Consider the following 24,824-nt stretch of genomic DNA (forward strand, 5'->3'; position numbering starts at 1 on the left):
GAGATTCCAGAGAGCTGTTACAAAAGAGTGAATAATATAATTTAAAACCGCACACAATTACAAACTGGTACAAAAGGAGAAGAGGGCTCTGCTCTTGCGAGCTTACGATCTAGTCAGTGATTGAGGAAGAAGTTAAACAATAGGAGAGGACAGCTTGGATGGGATTGAGTTTATAAGGTCCGGATGATCTCGGTTGGGATGATGGCTGAGAGTGTAAGGAAGAAAGGTTGTACGCTTCTCAAAAAGGTGGGTTTTCAGAGAGCTTTTGAAATTTGTATACGAGGGTGAAAGTCTGACAGAACAGGGTAAAGAATTCAGCAGAATGGGTGCAGGGTGATGACAGAAGAAAGATGGAATGAAGAGGACGGTTAGGGGTGTATTTGGATAAGAGGGTAGAGATATTCAGGGGTATGGGAAATTAGGCAAAAAAAAAAGGTTAACATTGTTTATGATAGAACTTGATTAGTATCTATCCTTTTGTTTAGTGTACTGATAAAAAGTTCTTGGGATGAACACACCAAGACTTTTACTTCCATTATACTCTGTGCAGTTCCTTGTAGTGTAGAAAACTGAATAGAAGACATGCAATTTGTAGCATTGGGCAAGCTACCCACTCTCTTTCTTTACTTAAAGGAAGCACTTTAATGTTTCCTTCAGATTTGTTTTCAGACTATACAGAGATTTCGATAATTACAGCTGTTCATAAGGTCCTTTAATCAGTCTTCCCCACAACAATAGGACTTGGGGGTAGGGGAAGAGGGGTTTGGCACTTTGGACTTCTACTTGGAAAATATTAAATTCTGTGTCTGGGAGTCAGCTGTAGAAACAGCTACAAACATCTCACCAGATTTTTAGTTTGTTATATAAATTGTAAAACTATAGCTTGATGCTGGAATTAGTCATGGCTGTTGCCAGTTGGCTTAAGACTGGACATTAAGAATTCAGGACGCTTCCAGATCTTTTCAACCCTTTCATATCCAGATAGAAACTGTAAATAATTTCCTATTTTAACCAGTCCAAAATAGCACATACCACATAAGTTGTTTGCACTAAACTGGATTGCCTTCAAAACACAAAAGTTGTTGGTCTAGTTATAATTCTGGCTGATCATTGGGTTGTAACGGCCTGGCCTGGGCTTAAAGAAACGGTGTAGTCCCTTTTTTTATGTATATAACATAAAACAAATAACTTTGCTGCTTTAACACGTAAAATGTATTCCAATTTAATATGAAAATGGAGTAGACCACTAAAAGTTTTTGCCTTCATTTCAATCAATTAAGGATGTTTTGGACATAGGTCTTTTTTCAGCATCACCATATAAGATATCAAAATCTTAAACGTTATCACATTAAAAATACAGGTAATCTTATAAAGCTACAATAATTCACATTGTGCCTTACCACATTTAACTCATCTTTAACCGACTATAAGAAATGATGTGAAATACTTTGTAATTAAACGGCACAAAGAAAACTGAAGATCAGGTTATTTAGTCCTAGGCTTCCCATGGTCTACTCACGCTCAGCACCATTCATTCCTTAAGTGTCTGAACTGCCCTCTTCTTTCTCGCCATTGCCAAACTGGCAGAAGTTGTATTAATATTTACATGTTTTACAGAACGTATTTTAAGTAGATCTAATTAACCTTTAAATCAGACGTGGCATTGCTTCAAAATCATATCCCTTTCCTTTGCTTTTCTGAAGCTATACAACTGGTTGAAGAAGAAACAAAATACTCAATAGGTTTTAATTTGACAAATTATTTAGTAATGCTTAAAACTTTTAAGGTCTTTAATATAGAGTCCACAAATGGCTGTAGTATATTTAAGGGTTTTAAGCATTTGAATATCTGAGGCTGCAGGGGATTTGCATAGTAACATAGTAACTTAGGTTGAAAAAAGAAGTCCATGAGGTTCAACTCCGCTGTGGATCCAAAAGAAGGCAAAACCTCCAAACTTAAGTGATATCATGATATCTAATCGCGCCTTTAAAAGGGAAAAATAACTTGCACAGTCCAAAAGTGCAATCTGATTTCTCACTGGGCCAACGAGTTCTAATTAATCATGTCCTTATAGCCCATTATATACTGGGATATTATGCTTTGCTAAAATAATCACCAAATCCATATTTTAAAGCACAACCTCCTGTGGGTGTGAATTACACATATTTATTGTTCTCACTGCGGTCGATGAAAACTACTTTAAGCGTGAATGGATGACCTCATGTTTTTGTACGGTCCTGTTGACGAACAGGTCATCAGAGAGTGGGTGGTATTGTCCCCATATGGATTTGTATAATGCTTTCATATAGACTCTAACACCTTTTTTTCTTGTGTAAACAAATGTAATGTTTCTAGCCTTTCTTTATAACTAACCTATTTTATTACCATTTTCAATTTTGTAGTTCTCGCTGCACTTTTTCTGTTTCCATAATGTCGCCAGGAAGAACAAGCGCCTGTAATTGCACTGCATATTCCAGGTGGAGTCTTACCATTGACTTATGTAGAGGCAAAATTGTATTTTCCTCCCATGAGTTAATACCATTTATAATATATGACAATATCTTACTAGCAGCGGTCAATGTTCCCGAGTTTAACGTCCCCGACTGGCCACCAGGAAAAAAAACCCTGCACCTTCACATATCATCCTGTTATTGTCTACAAGTATTCCAAAGTCCTTTTCATTTAATGATTTCACTTACACGACCCTAGTTAAGGTATAATATACACATTTACTTTTTATTTGTCAATATTTAACCCCATCGTCCAATTTGACCAAATCCCCTTAGTTTGCTTGTTGAGCTTGTGATGTGTGTGCAAACGCAACAGAATAGAGTGCTGGAGTTGTGTGTCTTTAGTCCATATGTATGCCGGAGATTGGCACAGTTCTTTATCTGTGATAACACTTACTGTATGTCTTAAGTGCCATGCATTTCCTTCACGTTAAACTAATGTTATGTAAACTCTGGCCCTGGAGACCATATCACTGAAAGAAAAATTAACTTAACACCGATATGTGCACTCAATTCATGCACTTGCTGTTCTGAACTGGGTGCTTATATAAATCTACATGCTTGCTTAACCTGTATCTGGAAGCTGTAGCGGGAAGTGTAAATTTACCACAGAGTAGGAGGATATCAGTTGCATAGTTGAGATTAGAACCCGGAATACCTCAACTATGTAACTATTTGGCTTGAAAATTGCAGCGCACTCAGCTTCAGTTTAAAGGGAAGCCCCATGGAGACTGTTTTTTAACTTGAGCATAGAATACAGTGCTGCATACAGTAATGTAGGTTAGCTTTGACAAACGCTTGCTTTTATTTCATATTGTTCCAATAAACTTTATCTGCAGACTTGGGGGCTGCCATCGTTGTCAATCATGTGATATTTTGGGTTACTTATCCAGATTTTGCACGGACTTGTGTACGGACTTGTGTATTTTATTGCATTTAAATTGGTGCAGCCATTGTTTTGTTACTGAAGTTTAAAGACTGCCATGGCACTCGTGCGGCCGCATCGGCCACTCGGCCAGCCGTTTTATAAACATTTTGGGCGGCCTGGAGGGCAATTGCCCCCCGGCCCAGCCCGCCCCCAAGTGGCAGGGCGACCACACGTCCTGGAATGCATTGTCCCGGAATAGAAGCACGTCTCTCGCCACCACAGAGAGAGGGGCGCCGAGTGGTTTTCGCTCAGTCTACTGCGCGAGGCCTCTAGCTCGGTTGCGGTGCTGGTATGTCATGCTTAGCACCGGAATATGACATCATATTTCATCGCTCAGCAGTGAAGCAGCGCGCACCGCGGCAGAGCAGGGAGACAGATGCCTCGTGCTCTCACAGCACAAAGGGGGTAAAGGGTAGATTAAAGGGATGGAGGGAGAGTGGGTAGATAATGAGAAGGGAGGGAGAGGGAGGGGTAGATTATGAGAAAGGGGGAGAGGGGGGTAGTAAAAATATTGAAATAAATAAAGAGTGAGATTGAGTGAGAGAATGAATGAATTAATGTGTGGATGAATCGTCTGAATGAGGGAGTATGAATTAATGTGTAGATGAATTTTCTGAATGAGGGAGAGCGTTAATTAGTGTGTGGATGAATTGTCTGAATGAGGGAGAGAATAAATGATTATGTGAATGAATTATGTGATTTATGAAATTATGAATTGTGAATTATGAAAGTGTGAATTAGCGAGTGACTGTAAAAGTGTTGTGGGAAGGCAAAGATGGCACAAGCAGGGTGCTTGAGCCTTGGGGACCAAGATGGCACATGTTTATGGGAGATAGCATAGGATGGACTGTCTGGGGACAAAGTTGACTCGTGCTGGGCTGTTTGGGGACAAAGATGGCAAGTCTTATGTGTGTTATCTGGGTGCTGGTCAGTTTCTGTGTGGGCACTGTGGATGCCAGGACTGGCTTTGGGGTGTGCAACCTGTGATCTATGCCTGTAATTTAAGGGGTTTTATTATACCTTTAGTTGCGGAGTTCTGCAGTGCTGTTTTCATGTGTTTTTTAATCTATATCCTCAGTGCTGAGTTTATATGTGATTTCCAGTAGATCTATACCTGCAATGCGGGGCTTGTGTGTTATGTTGATCTACACCTGCAAAGCTATGTTTCCATACAATATTATTGTATACCTGCAAATACAGAATTTGTTTGTCTGATTCTATGCATTCAATGCTGAGTTCACATTTGAATTTCAATTGATCTATACATGCAAAGCTGAGTTTGTGTGTTAATGTGTTAGTCTGCTATGTGATGTTTCCATACATTATTTATTATGTAGTTATGCAGGTTTGTATGTCGTATTCAGTTGATCTATACATGCAAGTGCTGTTTTATGTGTTGTTAATTTGATCATTACCTATTTTGTGGTGTAGGAGCAGAGGGAGTGATTGCATGCTAGGGAGCATGCAAGGAAATGCTTGTTTAGGGTCCAATTTTTTCAGTGTAAAATGTATTGGCAGCAGGGTCTAATATTTACCGTATTGGCTCGGATATAGGCCGCCCCCGTACATAGGCCGCACCCTAAAAGTTTGGTGCTTTTTTAAAGAAAAAGTTATTTTCTTTAAAAAAAGCACCAAAAAAACATGCTGCCACTGTGTCCCCCCCCGAGATATGCTACCACTCTGTCCCCCCCTGAGATATGCTGCCACTCTGTCCTCCCTCCCCCGAGATACGCTGCCACTCTGTCCCCCCCCGAGATATGCTGCCACTCTGTCCTCCCCCCGGAGATATGCTGCCACTCTGTCCTCCCCCCCGAGATACGCTGCCACTCTGTCCCCCCCCCCGAGATACGCTGCCACTCTGTCCCCCCCCCCGAGATACGCTGCCACTCTGTCCTCCCCCCCCGAGATACGCTGCCACTCTGTCCTCCCCCCCCGAGATACGCTGCCACTCTGTCCTCCCCCCCTCCGAGATACGCTGCCAGTCTGTCCCTCTGTCCCCCCCCCCGACTTACCAGAGCAGACTCCCGGGTGTCTTGCGGGGCCGGAGGGGGACATCTATGCAAATCGCGTATACAACTCCCGGTGCCGGCACTCAGCGGAAGTGCCGGCACCGGAAGTTGTATACACGTATTGGGTAGATGTCTTCCGCCAGTCCCGCAAGACACCCGGGAGTCTTCTCTGGTAAGTCGGGGGGGGGGAGGTGTAAAATGTATCGTGCGGACGCTTAGACAACCTCCCGTGCCGGCACCCCCCAAGTGGGAAGTGCTGGCAGGGGAGGCTGTCTGAGCGTATCGGAGAGTAAGATACAGGTCCCCTGCACCGCTGCAGGGGATCTGTATCCTAACCCCGCTGCCTGCCCGGCGCTGGGCGCTAGACCCTGAATATAGGCCGCACCCCCACTTTAAAGGCTTAAAGTGGGGGAAAAAAGTGCGGCCTATATTCGGGCCAATACGGTATATATATTTATTCACAGCAGAGGCTAATATTAATAAATATCGGTATTAGGGTCAAATATACATATATATACATACATACATACATTGGCAGCACGGGCTTCATAGTGTGTCCCTGAATTGCAGAAATAAAATGTATATCATATTTATTAAACTAAAATATTTGCGTTTACCCATACCCTTTCATATTCTATACTTTCTAATTCCTTTAACGAATTGTAAACTGCCAGAAAGGAAATTAATAGTTAGCTAGCTAGGGCCGCTAGCTTTTCCACAACAGAGCAGACTGAAATACATGGGACAGAAGCCAAACATATGGTGATCCTAGGAGGTTCTTCTCACACTTGACTTACAGTTTATCCTGCCTGCTACTACTTCTGCCATTCCCAGGTAGCCTAAAGTTTGCTGATGGAAGAAAGACGTTTTATATATGCACATTTAAAAAGCTTCATGTCTCAAAAGACGTTATAATGTCATGGTTGAAAGAGCAGTTGTGTTATCATTGAAATATATATTTTTTTCCATTCTAATCTTGACTTGAACTCTCCACCAGTGACGTATCCTGGCCTCGGCCAGTTAGGAAGAAAGATCTCTGTTCAAGCCCCCTGGTGTCCTGCTGCCCAATGGGCTGGTTACAAGGGAGATCTTTGATTTACTGAACTGACCTATTTACACTATAGATTGCATCATGGGAAGCGCGCCTTTTAGATGCAGCGTGGCAGGATATGACATTCTATCCCGCACTCTATGTATTAACTCCTTCAGGACCGATGTTGGCAAACTGCGTCTTGTAAATATTTAAATTCCGTGCTCGTGATTCGCTTCAAAGCGATCACGTGCACGGAATTGAGGGGGAGTGGCTGCTACGGATTGCTGGTCCCAGCGTTCATAGCAACGCTGGATCGCGCATCATCGATGACGTACCTGGTACGTCCCCGTCTGCCGGTGACCTTTGACCAGGAAGTACCAGGTACGTCCCGGTCTTGAAGGGGTTAAAGCTGCGCAGGACCTATTAATGTTAAATTACAATTAAGCCTGAAGTCAAAATGAAAACAATATGGCTGGACCACAGATCCAAAAATCAAGCAGATTACCAGGTATCTTTAGAAATAAATAATTCTAGTACTAAACTTTTGATAGCTGGTTTAATTTCCCTATATAGCAGGGGCGTCCAACATGCGGCCCGCGGGCCAAATGCGGCCCGCGAGACCTCGAGGTGCGGCCCGCGTAAGATCGGCAGCCAGGGCAACCGATCTTACGCGAGCCGCACCTCAAGCCCTGCTACTTACTTGTGGGAGGGTCTTCTGGACTGCACACAGAGGAAGCGGAGTTCACGTGACATCCTACTTCCTCTGTGCTTTAGCAGAGAAGGCAGAGGGAGGCCGCGCCCCCTGCTGAAGTCTGTAAGCGGCATCGAGGAGCTGCAGAGCAGGTAAGGGGGTCAGGAGGGTGTTTGAATGAGTGTGTGTGATTGAGGGAATGAATCTGTGAATGAATGATTATATGAATAAATGTGTGTGTGTGTGTGTGTGATAGCATGGATGTGTAAGTGCTGGAACCTAGGCATGATGGGACTGTGATTGCTGTTAGCAATCACACTCCTATCATGCCAAGTCAGCCAGTACATGCTAAAAACCTGGCCAGCTGCCCTCCTTCTGTATTGATGCTGCCAGAAGTATGGGGTCTGCACTTACAGCCACCCTGTACCAGCATGTACTGGCTGACTTGGCATGATAGGAGTGTGATTGCTAACAGCAATCACAGTCCCATAATGCCTAGGTTCCAGCATTTACTGGATGGATGTGTAAGTGCTGGAACCTAGGCATGATGGGACTGTGATTGCTGTTAGCAATCACACTCCTATCATGCCAAGTCAGCCAGTACATGCTGAAACCTGGCTAGCTGCCCCCTTGTGTATTGATGCTGCCAGCAGTATGGGGTCTGCACATCACTTACAGCCACCCTGTACCAGCGTGTATTGGCTGACTTGGCATGATAGGAGTGTGATTGCTAACAGCAATCACAGTCCCATCATGCCTAGGTTCCAGCATTTACTGGATGGATGTGTAAGTGCTGGAACCTAGGCATGATGGGACTGTGACTACTGTTAGCAATCACACTCCTATCATGCCAAGTCAGCCAGTACGTGCTGAAACCTAGTTAGCTGCCCCCCTTGTGTAGTGATGCTGCCAGCAGTATGGGGTCTGCACATCACTTACAGCCACCCTGTACCAGCATGTACTGGCTGACTTGGCATGATAGGAGTGTGATTGCTAACAGCAATCACAGCGAGCACAGTCCCATCATGCCTAGGTACCAGCATTTACTGGTTGCCTGGGTTGCCAGCATTTACTGGTTGCCAAGTCATATTGCTAATTTTGTCCAGTTGTGTGTTATCTACTTTTATTAAAAATGTGAGTTTTTATTATTATTTTCAAAGGTGGGGGCCATTTTCGGTTTTGGCTAAGTGAACCCTGAATGTTTTGGTCCAGAATTTTCATTGTAGTTCATCCCTAGAATAAATCTAGGGAATCCTGAATTTGTAGTCGCAAAACTTTCTAGGCCCAGAAATCAGTGAGAGGAAGAGTAAAGGTTTTGTGTCATTTTACTTTATTTTCATCTGCATATTTTATTAAAGGCCATATTTTTTGTCACAGTGAAAAATGAGTGTGGCCCACGCACGTATACAATTCTGATGAAGTGGCCCACTGCAGAAAAAACTTGGACACCCCTGCTATATAGCCAGATATTAAAAGGACACTCCAGCCATCATATGCACTTTAATGAATATGATAACTGTATCCCCTTTAAATTATGCAAAAACATGTAACAAATGCATATTAACAGTAGCAGTAGAGTGGCCCTTAGAGATATTTCATATGGCAGATTACCAATAAAAGTTGGATATAAATGCATTTTTACAAGCTACTAACAACGGAAATAGAATACCACTCTGCAACACGAAGCATCCAGTTTCTCTCCTCGGATATAACAGTCATGTAGTTTTACAGTTTGTGTGGAAGAAATAATAACTATCTCTGGTTAATCTTTTTTTAGGTATTTTTATTGATCCAGATATTTTATACCCCTGAGGCTGGGGGAGTTCTTTCTTAACAACAAAGGCAGTGAGTTAAATCCCTGGATCAGACATGTGTATTAGCCTTCACATTCCAAGGTAACAGAGACAGCAGCAGTAACAAAGGCAGCAGGGCCATGTTTTCAACACTATTGTCAACATTGTAGTAGTCGGCCATATTAAACCAAAGGCTGTGTATTGTAGGGGCTACCCACCGGGCTTACTGGCAGCTTCTCCGAGTATATTATTTTAAAAAATCTGATTCACCATTGCTCCAACCATAGATATTGGATATATTTTTGAAGGGCGATGGGGCTTTTAATAAAAATATCAAGTCTGTTTACTATTTAATTCGGAATATATGGGAAAATTAAATATTTATTATTATTAACTATTAATTATGGGAATATTTATATGCTGTAAGCTTTACTTGTCCAGAAAAAATATAGGTTTCTCTAGGTAACTTTTAAGGTATTTATAAGGATATTGTCATAAATAATTGTAGAAAAATTAAGAAAATTAGTATTGGGTCCCATAGGGAAAGCGTGACCAAACTCCGAGCACTTAAACGGGTCAAGGCGAGAGGAAATTAAAAGTTTTATGGAAGGGAGCGTGGATAAGATACCATTAAGTACATTTGTAGGCATTCACAACCAAAAAAGTGGGGCGCTTGTGTATAAAAGGAAAAATATACAGTAATAGAATAGCAATCAAATCATACTTCTGTTGGTTATATTTGGAGGCATCCCTGATAAGTTAAGGTAAGGTCATCTTACCAAAAAGTATTGGTTTTATTAATTTTAGATATTTTTTTTAGCCTTTCTATGTACTCTATCCAATAAATCCCATGATATGCTGATATAAATGACCAAAGCTGTACTTCGTATTCCAGGTGAGCTTTAACTAATGTTTTGCTTAAGGCAAAATGACATTCCCTACTCATGCATGAATGCAGTTTTGGGACAACCCAACTAGGATTCACTTCAAGCACACATGTCATTTGGAAAACAGAAACGCCACTTTGACTAAACAAAGAAAGCATAAAAATGGTGAATATATTTTTAAAATACAACAGGATTTTTTATGATGGTTTAAAAAAAAAAAACAGTGATCATCTTTTGCAAAGATTTTATTTTAATTAAAGGGATACTTTTAATACATATTAATGCATATGATACCTGAATGTCCCTTTTAAATTACCATTTTCTTTTGCTTGCCAATGCGTGGAGAGATACAAACGATTCCTCTACCCCATGTATTTTCCCTCTTTTCCTGCCCCTCTATCTCCTTGATTTGGAGAAGATGCATTTCACCTGCTTACCACTTCACCTGTGTGCCATACTCACACACATATAGTATGTGTGTATCTGTGCCCATTTGTGTACAATCACATACAGAGGTAATGTGCACCTGAATGGCTTCTTTGTGTATTAAACACATTTGACAATCCCCCATTCATCATCCCATTAACACCTTCAATGGAGTGTACTTGTTATGACAATATTGGTGTGCGTTGAACCATTGAAAGAGCAAACAAATATAGTTGTTATTCTATCAATCTGATAGCAATAAGGGTAAAAGAATGCTACTCCTACACTACACACTACACGTTATGTCCCTATCTAATATGGGAAACACTTAGGGCAGGGACATCCAACATGTGGCCAGACATCAATCTGTTGGAGTTTATTGGTAAGTCTTCTATGCCAAAAGCCTTACTGAAATATAGATAAGCAATGTTTACTGCACCACCTTGATCTCATTTTACTCATTTTAGTCACCAGACTAACCAGACCAGAAAAAAAAAATCAATAAGATTAATTTGGCATTATCTTCTTGAAGTAAACCCATGTTGTTTCCGATCTTGAAATCCATTTAGATAATTAAGTTAGTTAGGATAGTTAAACAATCCTATCCTTATCCTTATAACATAGTTTCCATTAAGACTAACTGGCCTCTAGTTGCCTGACCTTCACTGATTTCTAATCTTCTGGGACTACTCCCGTTAACATGGATTGGTTTAATAGTAGGTAATAGCAGGTAATACCCGCAGCAAGCAGCATGTAGAGATCTCACATTATCTCCTTGCATGCTTTGTCTGATCCAGTGGGCAGGAAGTATGGGCATCAAATCCACTTCCTGCATGCACACAGCACATAGGGGCAGAGGAACACTGGGGCAAAGTTTGGGGACACTTGCAAGCTGGTGGCAAAGATGGTACTGGCACGGTGTTTAGGAAGCACCGATAAGCTGTTAAGTGAAAAAGATGGCACTGACAAGCTGATTGGGGGCAAATATGACACATACAAGCTGTTTGATGACACTGACAAGCTGTGTGGGGACAAAGATGCCACGGATAAGCTATTTGGGGATAGTGATGGAACAGGTAAGCGTTTTTGGGACAAAGGTGGCACTGTGTACACGTTTAGTGAAGACGGGGGTTCCAGTGGTTTCTATTTAGGCCCCTTTTTGCAGCCTTGAGACGATGACCTCCAGTTGTGACGCTACATTGCAGACATGCAGGTCTTTGTGTGTACACTGCAGAGGGCTGAGCTTTATCTGTGTGGCAAGTCTATGCTGATGCTGCGGACCGCGAGCACCCTGGTTAATACGTTGAACCACGTTGATGTCGCATGGCTGCGGTCAGTGTGTCCTTCAAGTGCATAGCTAGCTAGATGGAAAGTGTCATTGTGGTTTCCCTCATGAAAACCCCCCACTAAGTCCTTTTTGCCACTGCCTTTACTGTTTGACGGCTACATTTAAAGAGACCTCTCGGGCCCTGAAAGCTCTGCATCTTCTTTTTGTATTGGCACAATAAAATGTATCACCTTCAACTAAAGATATGCTAGAGTTAACAGCTTACAATTAACATTGTGAATACCCAATCAATATACTATCATCATAACTTGATTTGAATTTGACTTAACTGGATTTGATTAAGGCATTCCTGAAACAAATTACATTACAGTTAATGTGATATTTTACTTATTGTATTTAGAGCACCAGCAGAATCCATAAGGCTCTTAAAAAAGAAGGGTAATAGAAAATTCTTTAGGAAGAATTTAGGAAGAATTATTAGTGGCCGTTCCTGGAATTCTCTCTGAATTACGGTATTTATGTCTTTCTGAAGCCATGGTCTCCAGAACTGGGCACAGTGTTCTAAAACCAATAATATATAAAACAGCATTTAGTATTTTTTTCTCCTGCTACTAATATATCTTTCTTTACAATCTAGTATTGACTGGCTTTTCCATACTGTTTAACTTCACAGCTTGCCCACCTCTAAATCGTTTGAAATAAAAAAATAAGTCCCTTGACTAGAGGAATCCTCAACTTCCCTTACATCATAAGGCCATGCTAATTTGATACATTCATGCACATAACCATAAAATGTGGATAAGAATGGCCACCGCATTTATTCATAATATATGAAGACCTTGCCAGCGCATTACATATATCAAAATTAATTCTATGAGAAAAACACTACACTACCCACTGATGTTCTCCAATGAATGTTTTTACCATCCATACCTGAAAACAAATGAGCTTGGGCTGTCTTAATCTTGACAAGCCCAGCCATCCATCCTGGTCGTGCTGTCTCATAAAGAGAGGGCAATAAATTCTAAACTTCTCCCTATTTTCTGACAAGGTCCTACCGCTTCCGTGAAATAAAATATAACATTTTTTGCCAAAACCTCCCAAACGTACATGTAAACTTCATAGGAACATGAAATGTTTCTATTATAGAAATTTGGAAAACAATAAGTCAGTGAAGTTCAAGTAATCCAACAAAATATTTAGGATTGACCCAGTTGAAGGCAACCCCTACACTGTTTTCACAGCCATAACTACTCATGCCCAAATGGGTAAGGATAAGAAATTACATAGTGATACCAAAGTCACTCATCAAAGGGTGATATCGCTATGTATTTAAATTTAAAACATGCAAGTTTAAGGACAAACATGTTTCCTGAGTGCTATAAATTACCTTCTACTAATTTCATCTACAATAGTGGACATTAATAAAATAAAGGAGATCGGGTGGGTGTTACAACCTGCTTTGTTCAGGAACTCTAAACTGATACATTCCATCTGACATAATTTCCCCCTGTAGCTCCACCTTCATTGTTCATCATTTATTAACCCCATGCTTTCCTTCTCTATAGATTGTTATAGCTCACATGGGTGATATCAGCATAATGGCTTTGTTCAGGTCCCTAGTCATGCTGCCCTTGCGCTTATAACTCTGTGGCTTTCTTTCTTATAATGTAGCAGTCAGAAAACTACCTTTGGATTTGTGCAAACTAAAGTTTACATCCCAAAACCCAAGTCATTCCTATAGTTTCCTTAGATGGAGTGTTATCTTTCACAAATATGTGTGTCATCTGCAAACAGTCCTACTTGTATGTATATATATATATAAATAGTACAGGAACTGATGAACTCAACAGGTAACCGTTCCTTCATTTACTATGGCACTCCCCTATCATTTCGTCAACATCTTCTCAACTCAATTACATTTAAGTCCTGTCCAAAAATATGCATTTTATGGATTCACTTACTGCGTGTAACAGTGTCAGATGCTTACTAAATCCAAATAAGCTCCAACATCTGCTACTCCACCCTCATCTATTATTTTACTTAAGGTGTTAAAGAACTCGATAAGATTAGTCTGACTTGATCTCCCTACAGTAAATCAATGCTTCCTCAGATCTTGAAGTCATTACACTTTAGATAAGCAATATATTTTTTTCTATCAATATGTATTAGATTAATGTACAAAATAATATAATATGTAATATACACAATGGTAATTGAATGACTAGATGTTAATTAGCATACACAATGTTAATTCGGAAATAACAAAGAGCTTAGGCTAGGTTACGGTTATCAAGAACCAAAAGTGACACCCGTGCATTAATCTCCATTATAAACTGTTAGTAGAATGTAAAATTAATTTACTGGCTGTTATAGATCAATGACTATTTCCTAACTAACCCTTAAACCTGACAGCTTAATATATTACCTGTGATATTTATGTTACGGAAATGATTTATAAATTTAATTTGTTTCAAATCATGTGAACCAGATTTCGGTATCGGTTTCTCAAATAATAAACACAATTGCATATTGAAAGATGAAGCTGTCATTCGTCTTGGTATTTCTACATTGAAGAAAACTGGATATTTTGCAGGAAAAGACCAAAGTCTTAAAAATGTAAATCCAGTTTGAACAATTTTCTTTTCAATGTCTCTTCATTGATGCTAAAATGTTTAAAACTCCCTTTATCCAAGCACAGACAGGGGCTTTATTTATTGGCGTTAAAGTCATTATACTGCATAGATAAAGAAAGAAAGAAAGAAAGAAAGAAAGAAAGAAAAAGAGAAAGAAATAAAGTTTTTGTAATAACTAAATGTCTTAACTAGATTCCCACAGAATTTATTATATATATATATATATATATATATATATATATATATATATATATATATATATATATAAGCAGGGACAACCCATAAAAAGAGGTCTATTGGAAAAACAAATCATACTTTACTGATATGTTTCCCATGTAAAATATGTAATCACTAAACAGAATTTCATGGTATGATACAGAAAATGTAAAGCCAGTGGAGTTGATAAGTATTCAACTCAAGCAGTTAGGATGCCCTTAAACAAAAGATAATGGTCAATATGGTAATTCAGTGCTGGGATGCAGTGTTGTTATTAATTACTAAGCCACAAATCTAGCTGGTATGTTATGTAATAAAGTCGAGAGGTCCTTCTCAAAAGAGAAGCCTTGGTTCATGGATGTATGTCTCTGATTATCTGCTGTTGGGAGGTCAGCCTGCTGCGTGGATCATATGCGACCCAGCTGCAGATCTCAAAGTGAGTGGAGAGCGAGCTAGATACACATTACACAATGCATCTGGCTTAGGCTGTCATTAGCAAGTAAATGGAAAGACTTAAAAGAGATTGGAAAGAGAAAATGAGAAAGAAGACGTTCTCAGCAAGATGTATTATGTGACGGAAAGTACAGAGGAAATTCTGCAAGATGAAAATAATAGCCTATTTATGAAGAAGGAAGCGAAATAGCCAGCCAATTTGGTCAGGAGAAAGCAAATTGCATGCCTAACAGGGCAGAAGATATACTAAACAGTACTAAGTGCATGAAATATCGGGTCAGAAAAGGGCTAGGGGTCCATTTGCCCCTGGGAAGCTTAGATTTAAACATATGCCACTATAAAAAGCTTTTTGTGCTATATACATGCCACATATAATCAGTGGCTCAAAAGCACCCTATGTAAGGCCTTTTGATCATTTGCTTTGTACCAAACTTTCTGTTGACCATTAAGAGGATTTTTTATTCTGTACCACTAAGCTATCCGTCAGTGTTTGTCCCACCTCAGGCTAAAATTAGCTAGTACCTACCTGCAAAATGGTCATTTCCACCTGTTTGTCCACACTGCCCAAGACCCCATAGACAAATGCTTGCTAAGATGGTTGAATAACCTGTCTTGCGCTATAGTTGTAGACTGCCCTCATGGGTGAGACTAGTCTGATATACAGATGGAGATGTGGGAGCTGAAATGTGATATTCAACTGAGCAGACATTCGTCAGTGTCCTTGTCCTGTTTGTTAAATTTTTGTGTATATATATTTTATTTTGAGAATCTCTTGGGGGGCTTCCCTAGCATAAAGGTGCTGATGATGCCTAAAAGTCGAAATTTCTTTTTTGGGTTATGGGTTTCCTTGTACAAAGGATCTTTGTCTTGGGATATGATTTTAGACTATCCATGTGGTTGGGACTTATCTGATATGCTGGTGGAGATCTTTTCCTTTACAATGGCAAAAGAGAGCTTTAATGTAAGACAATCCAAGCAGAGGTTCATAAGAGGACAGTGCTGTCTGTTCTCTCTGCTGAGTTACTGTCGCGTTTTTGTGTATTTAACCCCTTAAGGACAATGGGCGGTCCCAGAACCCATTGAAAACAATGCATTTTGAGCCCGTACATGTACAGGCTTTGTCATTAAGGGGTTATATAGGTGCTACCTACTGTTTTGCTGTTATGTAGATAGACCAAAGACACAATCAGTCTTCGGTGGGGTGAAAACAACAAGTCAAGGTTATAATAAGGCACAGACATTGCACAAATAAACCCACTGGATATGTGTGTGTGTGTAAAAGCTTCTAGAGAAAAACTCTATCTTGTCTAATCTAACTTCCTTTTGTCTGTGTGCTCTGTTTATTAATTACAAGTGACTTGCAGTACAAGTCCAAGATCAGTACGGCCCCTGCTGAATCATTCAGTTCAGGACACTACTGATTTACCCTTATTATTCGTGAATGGCATAATTGTGGCAAAGACCAAGACTTCAGGGGGTTTTCTGATCTTTAACCCAAGGAATATTAACACTCTAACCCAAGATTTATAATATATAAGGTTAGCTTTTTCTGCGTGGCATTTGAGAACATTTCATCATAAATATGTTGGAGCAGGAGACAGTTTCTCGACAGCTCACAATCACAAAATAAAAAATCAGTCATTGTAAGAGAACAAAAGACAATTGGATTAATATACCAAGCCTGTTTTATCCGATAAAACAGTATACCAGCATTTGCCCCGAGGCAGTCATGAAACTGTTCTCTCTATAGAATAGTTTTATGGTCGATTGTTATAGTTTGTGGTTTTGTTATGTTTTCAGTAGGTGTTGTGCCTCTTTCACATTCTTGTATCTGCTGGGTGGGATTAGCCAAAATCGGAGAATGCTGTTAAGGGCTTTACATAGGCAGAGCAGTGGATGTAGGTTTTTAGGATTCTGAGAGAACATGGATTGTGCCTAGGAAACGCTGTAAAAATATTACAATGATCTGACTTTATGAGGGATCTGTATTCACTTGTATAGATGTCTATAGGTGTCTCATCTCATACTTTGATTCTATACCATTCTCATCCTTTTACCCTAAGCATCTCCTGGATAGGCTGAATACCTTTAAAATTTACCCTTTAAATGTCAAAATTACCTTGTTCCGGTCTATTAAAATATTAGCACATAGATTCTAAACATGTACACAACTAGGAAGCTGGGTGAGCTGGTATGGACTCAAGTCACTGATCCTGAGAGACAAAATTGGTTTATGCATGGACTAAGGTCTACCTTGACCCCTTCTCACGCAGTGCCAAAGTATGGAGTATGGACTCAAGTCACCAATCCTGAGAGACAAAATTGGTTTATGCATGGATTAAGGTCTACCTTGACCCCTTCTCACGCAGTGCCAAAGACAGCCTCTCTTTCTAAGCTTGTTTTGCATAGTGTATAGTCAGGTCATTGAGATGACATTCTGACCATCCCACCACATTACCTATGTTATGCAAGGTGAACTTCGGCCCTTCCTGTAAGAGAAACATTATGGGGTATGGGTTATGGGTAGTAAAGCTCTAAATTGTAGTATTACAGTAAGGAACCCGTCTCTAAAACCAAACTACATACAGCACCAAGATGTTTTGGTTCAGAAACAATATCCTAAGAAGGTCTTTATAGTACATTGTAAATGTATAAGTAATTCTTTTTTACCTCATTCTATTGCCATATGTAAGGATTAAGTGACAATGAAAGTGGAGATAACGTAGAAACAAGACATATATGTTTCAAAGATAATTTAATAAAACCTATGCAGTGTTGGCCTGGAGCACTAAAATGTTCAAAAGGTTTCTACAGCGCTACAAATTAAGATGCATATAGGATGAATCATTTATAAACCAAATGAAGCATATGAAGCATTTCATGGTTTAAGCCATAGAAATTTAAAGGGGAAGTGTTGCTGTTACAGTTTCTTGCTCCAAAATTGTTAAATTCTAAATAGCTTTTGCTTTTCTATTGTCAATCAATATAATTCCACATTCTCTCATGGGTTTGCAAGCTAGCAGTATCCCTCGTCGCCAGTCCTTATCACTACACATACACACATATATCATTTTTATGGTTTATATGGCTTGATGAATTGCAATATGTGATTGTGTATATTTATCTTTATGAAATTGGGTTATATTATCTATTGCTTTAGACATTCTTTGGCGATATTTATAGTTTGGGAACCATTATTGTGCCCCGTTTTTCTGATTTATGGTAGTCAGTGTAAGGTAGAGGTATGAGTTGTGTGTTTTGAAATTGTCTCTGATTTAGGTCACTGAGAATGAAGAATGTCTATATAGCATTTTACATCTAAGCCCTTGCAAGAAACAGTAACACACACCTAGAGTTTAGCTCACCCAGGTCAGTAAATATACCCATTGGGATTTTGGCCTCATTATTATGTTTTTTGTCCGTTAGAAATGTTACTGCTGATCCCTCAACACATCGGGCCCTGACAATCTAAATGAAAATCTGCTGAATGAAACAGTGTAAAAAAAATGGCTACTAGAGTCAGGGCCTAAATCCTATTTGTACCCTGTGTGACCACTCTCCCTTAAAGGCACGCTTTCTAGTGTTATCAAAGAACTTGGATCTGTCACGGCTTTGTTCAATGCAGAACCCAGTTGCTAGGAGAGAAAGTAAAGTTAACATAAGCAGATTCCTAGGGGCACAGTTTGACTCAAGTTAGTCACTGTGAAAGTAGTAATGACGAAGTGAAAACATAACTTGCTTCAAGAAATGGCGGTTTTTTTATTGACTGTGTAACACCCTTTGGGGGAGCATCTTCTTTAGTCTTTTTTTGCGGGATGCACTAGAGTTGATGGGATTAACATATGTGTTCGGGGACTGTGACTGTGATTTTACATTTTTATGATGGTTCATTTTCCTCTTTTTTTCCAGTTACAAGAGCGTTGTAACAGCAAGAAGAGCCGGCATAGCAATTACAGGATGCTGGGTGCTCTCTTTCATCGTCGGCTTGGTTCCCATGTTTGGATGGAACAACATAGACAACCAAAGGAAAGCACTTAATTCCAGTAGTAGCGATGTTATCATTATTTGCCAGTTTGAGACTGTAATCAGCATGGAGTACATGGTATACTTTAACTTTTTTGTTTGGGTACTTCCTCCACTTTTCCTAATGCTTATTGTGTATCTGGAAGTGTTCAATCTAATTCAAAAACAGCTCAATAAAAAAGTATCTTCCACTTCCAAGGACCCACAGAAATACTACGGGAAGGAACTAAAAATTGCAAAATCCCTTGCACTAATCCTGCTACTTTTTGCTTTAAGCTGGTTGCCACTTCACACCTTGAACTGCATTACTTTATTCTGCCACACCTGCAAAACTCCGATGATCATCACCTACATTGCCATCTTCTTATCGCACGGAAATTCAGCTATGAACCCCATTGTCTACGCATTCCGGATTGAGAAATTCCGAACTACGTTTTTGTACATTTGGAAAAAATATTTCTGCTGCAAATCTGGCAGAGCATTGAACAGAGCAAAGACTACAGTCATTGAAAGATCAGCTTCAAAACATATCATCTAGAAATGTGAATGATAAAGGTCTTTTTTTTGTATATCACAATAGTGAAATAACCATCAGTTGTTTAAAATCTTCATTATATCAATAAACCACAGTCATTATATGAAGTGTATGTCGGCTTCAGCATTAAAATGTTTTTATACTTTTATGTTTAAAAATATGAGTATTTTATTTATATTTGAAGATGTAATAGCCAATATATATATATATATATATATATATATATATATATAATGTGAGCTTTCAGTGTATAAATATAGAATGTGTCAGCAAGTAAGAACCATTTGGCCCATCTAATCTAGTCTGTGCAAAAGCTTTTAATATGCATTAATGGTAGATACATGAAAATAGTTTTATATGCAAAATTTCAAATACAATTGTTTGAGTAAGTGAACATATCTCAATTTCAGAAAATGCCAACAAAATCAATTTTTGTTGGGGGGGACTTTTAACTGCAATCTGAAATTGCTCAAAGTGTACTTGTTACCTAAGCACTTAAACGCAGTTTGTCTTCTTCAATTTGACTCTGCATCAAACCGGACTCTTCAATTGTACCCTGCGTAAATGTGTTCTGAGGTGCTGAGTAGACTTGTACGTTACTACAATGAGTTTCTACAAAGAAACTTCAGACACTAGCTAATCACGTCTTAGTAGAACTAGTAAAGGGCATTTTGCAACTCTGTTGTGTGAGTGAGAGGATGGTACGTAAAGCTAACACAGATAACAGAACAAATGTCAAACTCATAGTTGTAGGTTTGGTCTTCACACTAGGACTGCTGAAATTCTTCACTAGCGTTACCAAGATATAAGGCAGTATCTTAAAAACAAATGTTAAGGTGCTGTAAATTGGCATGTTGGTGTCCCAGTTTTGTGGCAGAAGAGACCCCTGACCTGTTCTGTAAGCTTTAATGTAAAACTATAGACTTGTTTATCTGGTAAATGTAAAGGCACTGCTAGACAAAAAAATAATGTAGTTATAGCGCCACCAAGTGTTCAGAAATGAGTACTACAAAACATGTTACTGAAATAGTGTGATAAACATATGACCAAACAAATGACAAGCACAACAAAACTGAGTAACATAACTTTAAAATGAATCGGTTACCATGTATATGTATAATCATTTCACATTATATTTAGTTTTTCAACACTACCTTTGCGATAGGTAAGTAAAACATAAAAAAACTGAGATATCCTGGCCATTAAACAACCATACGTGGCGTATAGGAATTGAAGATAATGTATGTGGTAGGTTCAAATTATATAAGGAAAGGAAATTAAAAGGAAAAGCGAAAGAAAGTCCATTGTTAAAACTCCAGAGCTGCGGTGTACCCTTCTTCTGCTTTCAAGGTTTGTTGCCAGTTATGGTGGCATGCAGCAGCCAATCCCTGGCAAGAAAGGTTCACATGTATAGATGAGATTATAAAAAAATCTCTTCTTGCATTTATTCTGAAACAAATATTAAAGGGGACACACAACTATCATATTTATTAAAAGGAATATAATGGTTGGAGTCAGGCCCGGACTGGCCATCGGGCAGTTTGCCCGGTGGGCCGGGCCGCGGCAGGGCCAGATTGACTTAGGGGCTGATGGAGCTGCAGCTCCAGGGCCCTACCTTAAAATAGGCCCAGTCAGAACCAAACTGACTGGGCCTATGCGGCCTCTACGGCCGCATTAACGCAGGGCATAAGGGGCGCCTGCCCCTTAAGCCCACCGCAACTGCGACCGGGTCCGCCACTCTAAGGGGCCAGGAAGCCCCCACCAGGGCCGGCCTTACGGGTCTGCGGCCGCACAGGGTTTAAATTAAAACATCGGGGAGGATGTTAAATAAAGTTTTTGTTAACTTTATTTAACATGGAGGATGTTAAATAAAGTTAAAAAAAAAACCCCCGATGTTTTAATGTAAGCCCTGTGCGGCCGCAGACCCCTAAGGCCGGCCCTGGTGGGGGCTTCCCGGCCCCTTAGAGTGGCGGACCCGGTCGCAGTTGCGGTGGGCTTAAGGGGCAGGTGCCCTTTATGCCCTGCGTTAATGCGGCCGTAGAGGCCGTATAGGCCCAGTCAGTCCGGTCCTGCCGCGGGCCCGGCCGCAGTTGCTGCTTGCTCAGGCAACAAGGTAAGTAGGGTGAGGGAGGGGGGTGCAGTGACAAGGGGCAGAGGGGGGTTAGATAGTGAGAAATGGGGAGAGGGGATAGATAGTGAGAGGGGGTACATAGTGAAAAGGGGAACACAGTGAGAAGGGGCAGATAAGATGGGGAGAGGGGGTAGTGTGAATGCGTATGAGAATGAATGAATGAATAAATGTGTGGATGAATTGTGTGAATGCGTATGACAATGAATTCATGTGTGGATAAATTGCTTGAATGATTTGTGAGACTGCATTAATGAATGTGTTAATGATTTGTGTGAATGAGTAAATGCAATGATGGTACATGAAGGGTGGGCTTAAAGAATAAATAAATAAATAAATAAATAAAAATGGGCTGCTCGGGCTTAAATGCCCGGGCCTATTTTTTGTCCCAGTCCGGGCCTGGTTGGAGTGTTCTCTTTGTCAAGCAATGCTTAATAGTTACCCGTAGCCATGTGACATGTAAAGAGGGCAGTCATATTCCTTCCTAGGGCAGTAGTTCCAAGGGGCAAAAGGGTTTAGCAAATAACCAGGGGCGAATCAGGCTCCCTGGAGTCGCCACTGCTTTATGGGATTGTTGGCAAGATTAGAGATCCATTTTTAAGTAGTCCATATACACTATAGAGGACTGTGCCTAGTTGGTGCATCCTCTATAGAGAACTCTGTACTGTGCATCCTTAAAATACAATGTGCTGAGATATGACATAACATCTTAACATTCAGCACAGAGGAAAGTAGTCGCAGAGGTAAATGAAAGGAGTAGCTGAGGCTCTGCCCTGGGTCAGGCCTAGGTTGGCCATCCAAGATATATTACTACTGTAGGAACAAAAACCCTTCTTACAGTTTCTATATTGCTTCATGTGTAAACATTTTAATGGCTGATGTGCTTGGAACATCGCAAAGAATGACATTCTATCTGACAAGGGGAAAAATAGACCACCTGCCCCCTTTACTAACAAACACACTGGCACACATTTACACTCACACATATACTCTCACGGTAACACACACTTACACACACACATACACACTCATGCTAACACACACTCCCTCTAACATGAATTCTCATTCCAACATACACACTCACTCATACATACATACATACATACATACTCCCTCACTCAATTTCTCCTTACCTGTTTGGAGCCTTTTTATAATATCTGCACACTGTGCAATCAGCATGCCCCCCCCCATCACGTAATATCACATTACATTGTGGTGTTTAAACCACATATAAAAATATAACACAAAGGTTCATCTACTTTAACAGATATTTAATAAGAGACAAAAACACAGTAACATACAATAAATGAGTGACAGCTCAACATACAATGCAACACTTTCCAAGACGAACCTGCAACCTAAAGGTCCAACATAACCCACACCACCGATTACCCCATCCATGCAGGATGGTGGGCAGAGAGAGACTGAACTAATATTTTGCGTTCAACAGGCATATTGAATCACTGTAGGTGTGCCCTTGTTAACATATCAAGACGTGATACAGGAAGAGTTCAACTGGCAAAAACATTGACAACAATACTTATGTCACCACAACATTACCTGCATTCCAAGTCCAAGTTTGAAGAATCTACAACTAGCCTGGGGGCAATTCATGTCAATTATGCTTTACTATATCCTACACTTCAGATTGTAGGCCTCACATTCAACCAGGAACTTATCGTGCACAGTAATAAACTTTCAAGTTGACATTCCATTGGCATTAACTAAATATTTTTCTTCAATTCAAGAAATGTTGTCCATTCCAGAGTAACGCATACATCATCACAATGGTGGCATACTTTTTGCAAAAGAAGTGGCATTTCCCCAGTTTAACCCTTTCATTGAATACGTTTCAGACATACATTCTTCTCAGTGTCATTGTCGTACCAGCTGTTATCTCGCATGGTGTGTGCTCTTGCTTGGGATGGTTGTATATCTCTGAGACAACAGCTGGTAAAGCCTAGTGTCAGGTGAATGGCTTTCGCAGGAGCCTCAAGTGACAGCTGGGCCCCAATAGATCAGGATGTATCCTAACTCCAAAGGTTATAAAAAGTATGCCAAACATCTTATCACATATTTCTTTTAAATGTGTTTTTTTACTTAGACTAAACGTTAAGTACCCCCTCTAGCATTTTACGCTTCTTAATAAACAGTGAAAACTACAAACATTTGGATTTTACATTTGCATGTTTTTGTGTTTTGGGACAAATATTCCCATTCCTGGGAAAAGTGTAAACAAAGCTACTTTTTATATGATTAAAAAAAATACTTCTGGGAAGGGTTTAGACATTCAACAGTACTAGGAATGGCGTTGGTAATACTGTATTAATTATTCAAAGTATAACAGCAAGGGGAGGCTGGTTCAATTCAGTGCAGGGGCTATCCTAGTGACCCAAAGCATATATATCACATACTGCCAAGGGTATCTGGCAGTAGTCTCATTCTGCCTCTGTATTTCTGCACTATAAATGAATCCTTCATCCCTATCACTCTGTTTTCACCCTTGCTAAGGAGACCTACTTTACCTCTTTGTCATATCCCTAAATGCTTCTTCCACCTACCTTTCTGATCACTCCTTCAGCAGCTCCCTTTCTGGTAACTTTTTCTTTGGCCTTCCTCTCTTAGTTGGTGTACCCGAAGGCCCATTCCTAACGCAAGATGCAACCAAAGCTTTTGTTCATGTCTTAGCTGGTCTTCCTCATACCCGTCTTGCCCCCTTGCAATTCATGATGAATGTTGCTGCCAGACATATCTTAATTACCCATCGATTTACTAATACCACTCCCCTTGTCAGTCTTTTCACTGGTTACACATACGCTTTAGGATTGAGGTTAAAATCCTGACTCTTACTATTAAACCTCCTCATAATGGTTCCTCTACTGACATCTCACTGCTGGTATCCAAATACACTCCTACCTGGTCTCTCCAATCATCTGACTCATCTGATCGTGCTCTGTCTTATCTGGTCTTATTTTCACTTCTCATGTTTGCCAACAAGATTTCTCAAGGGCTACCCCATTCTCTGGAATGCCCTTCCCTGGCCTATCAGACTCTGTTCTTTGGTCCTTAAAAAAACTGTCCAGCTCATATTAATCAAATGAGCCTGCAGAAAACCCAAAACAAAGTGGGTGTAAGTGCTGCTAAAGTGCTAATTTAGCCTTTACAATCTGGTTTCTGTTTACGCCATTCTACAAAGGTAGCGCTCACTAAAATCACTACCAATCTCATTGCCACTAAAACAAAAGGTCATATCTCCCTGCTTCCTCAC

At 40.1% G+C, this 24,824-nt stretch overlaps 1 protein-coding gene across 1 annotated transcript in view; it reads left to right on the plus strand.

The window, feature by feature from the left end:
• The window catches only part of ADORA1 (adenosine A1 receptor), a 31,062-nt gene extending 11,476 nt beyond the window's left edge, over positions 1-19,586 (plus strand). Inside the window, exon 3 of the mRNA XM_053457516.1 lies at positions 18,780-19,586. Coding sequence (XP_053313491.1) covers positions 18,780-19,431 — 652 coding nt within the window. The 3' untranslated portion in view covers positions 19,432-19,586. The remainder of the gene's footprint in view (positions 1-18,779) is intronic.
• Positions 19,587-24,824: the final 5,238 nt, after the last annotated feature.

Source organism: Spea bombifrons, chromosome 2, assembly GCF_027358695.1.
Source record: "Spea bombifrons isolate aSpeBom1 chromosome 2, aSpeBom1.2.pri, whole genome shotgun sequence".
NCBI lineage: Eukaryota > Metazoa > Chordata > Amphibia > Anura > Pelobatidae > Spea > Spea bombifrons.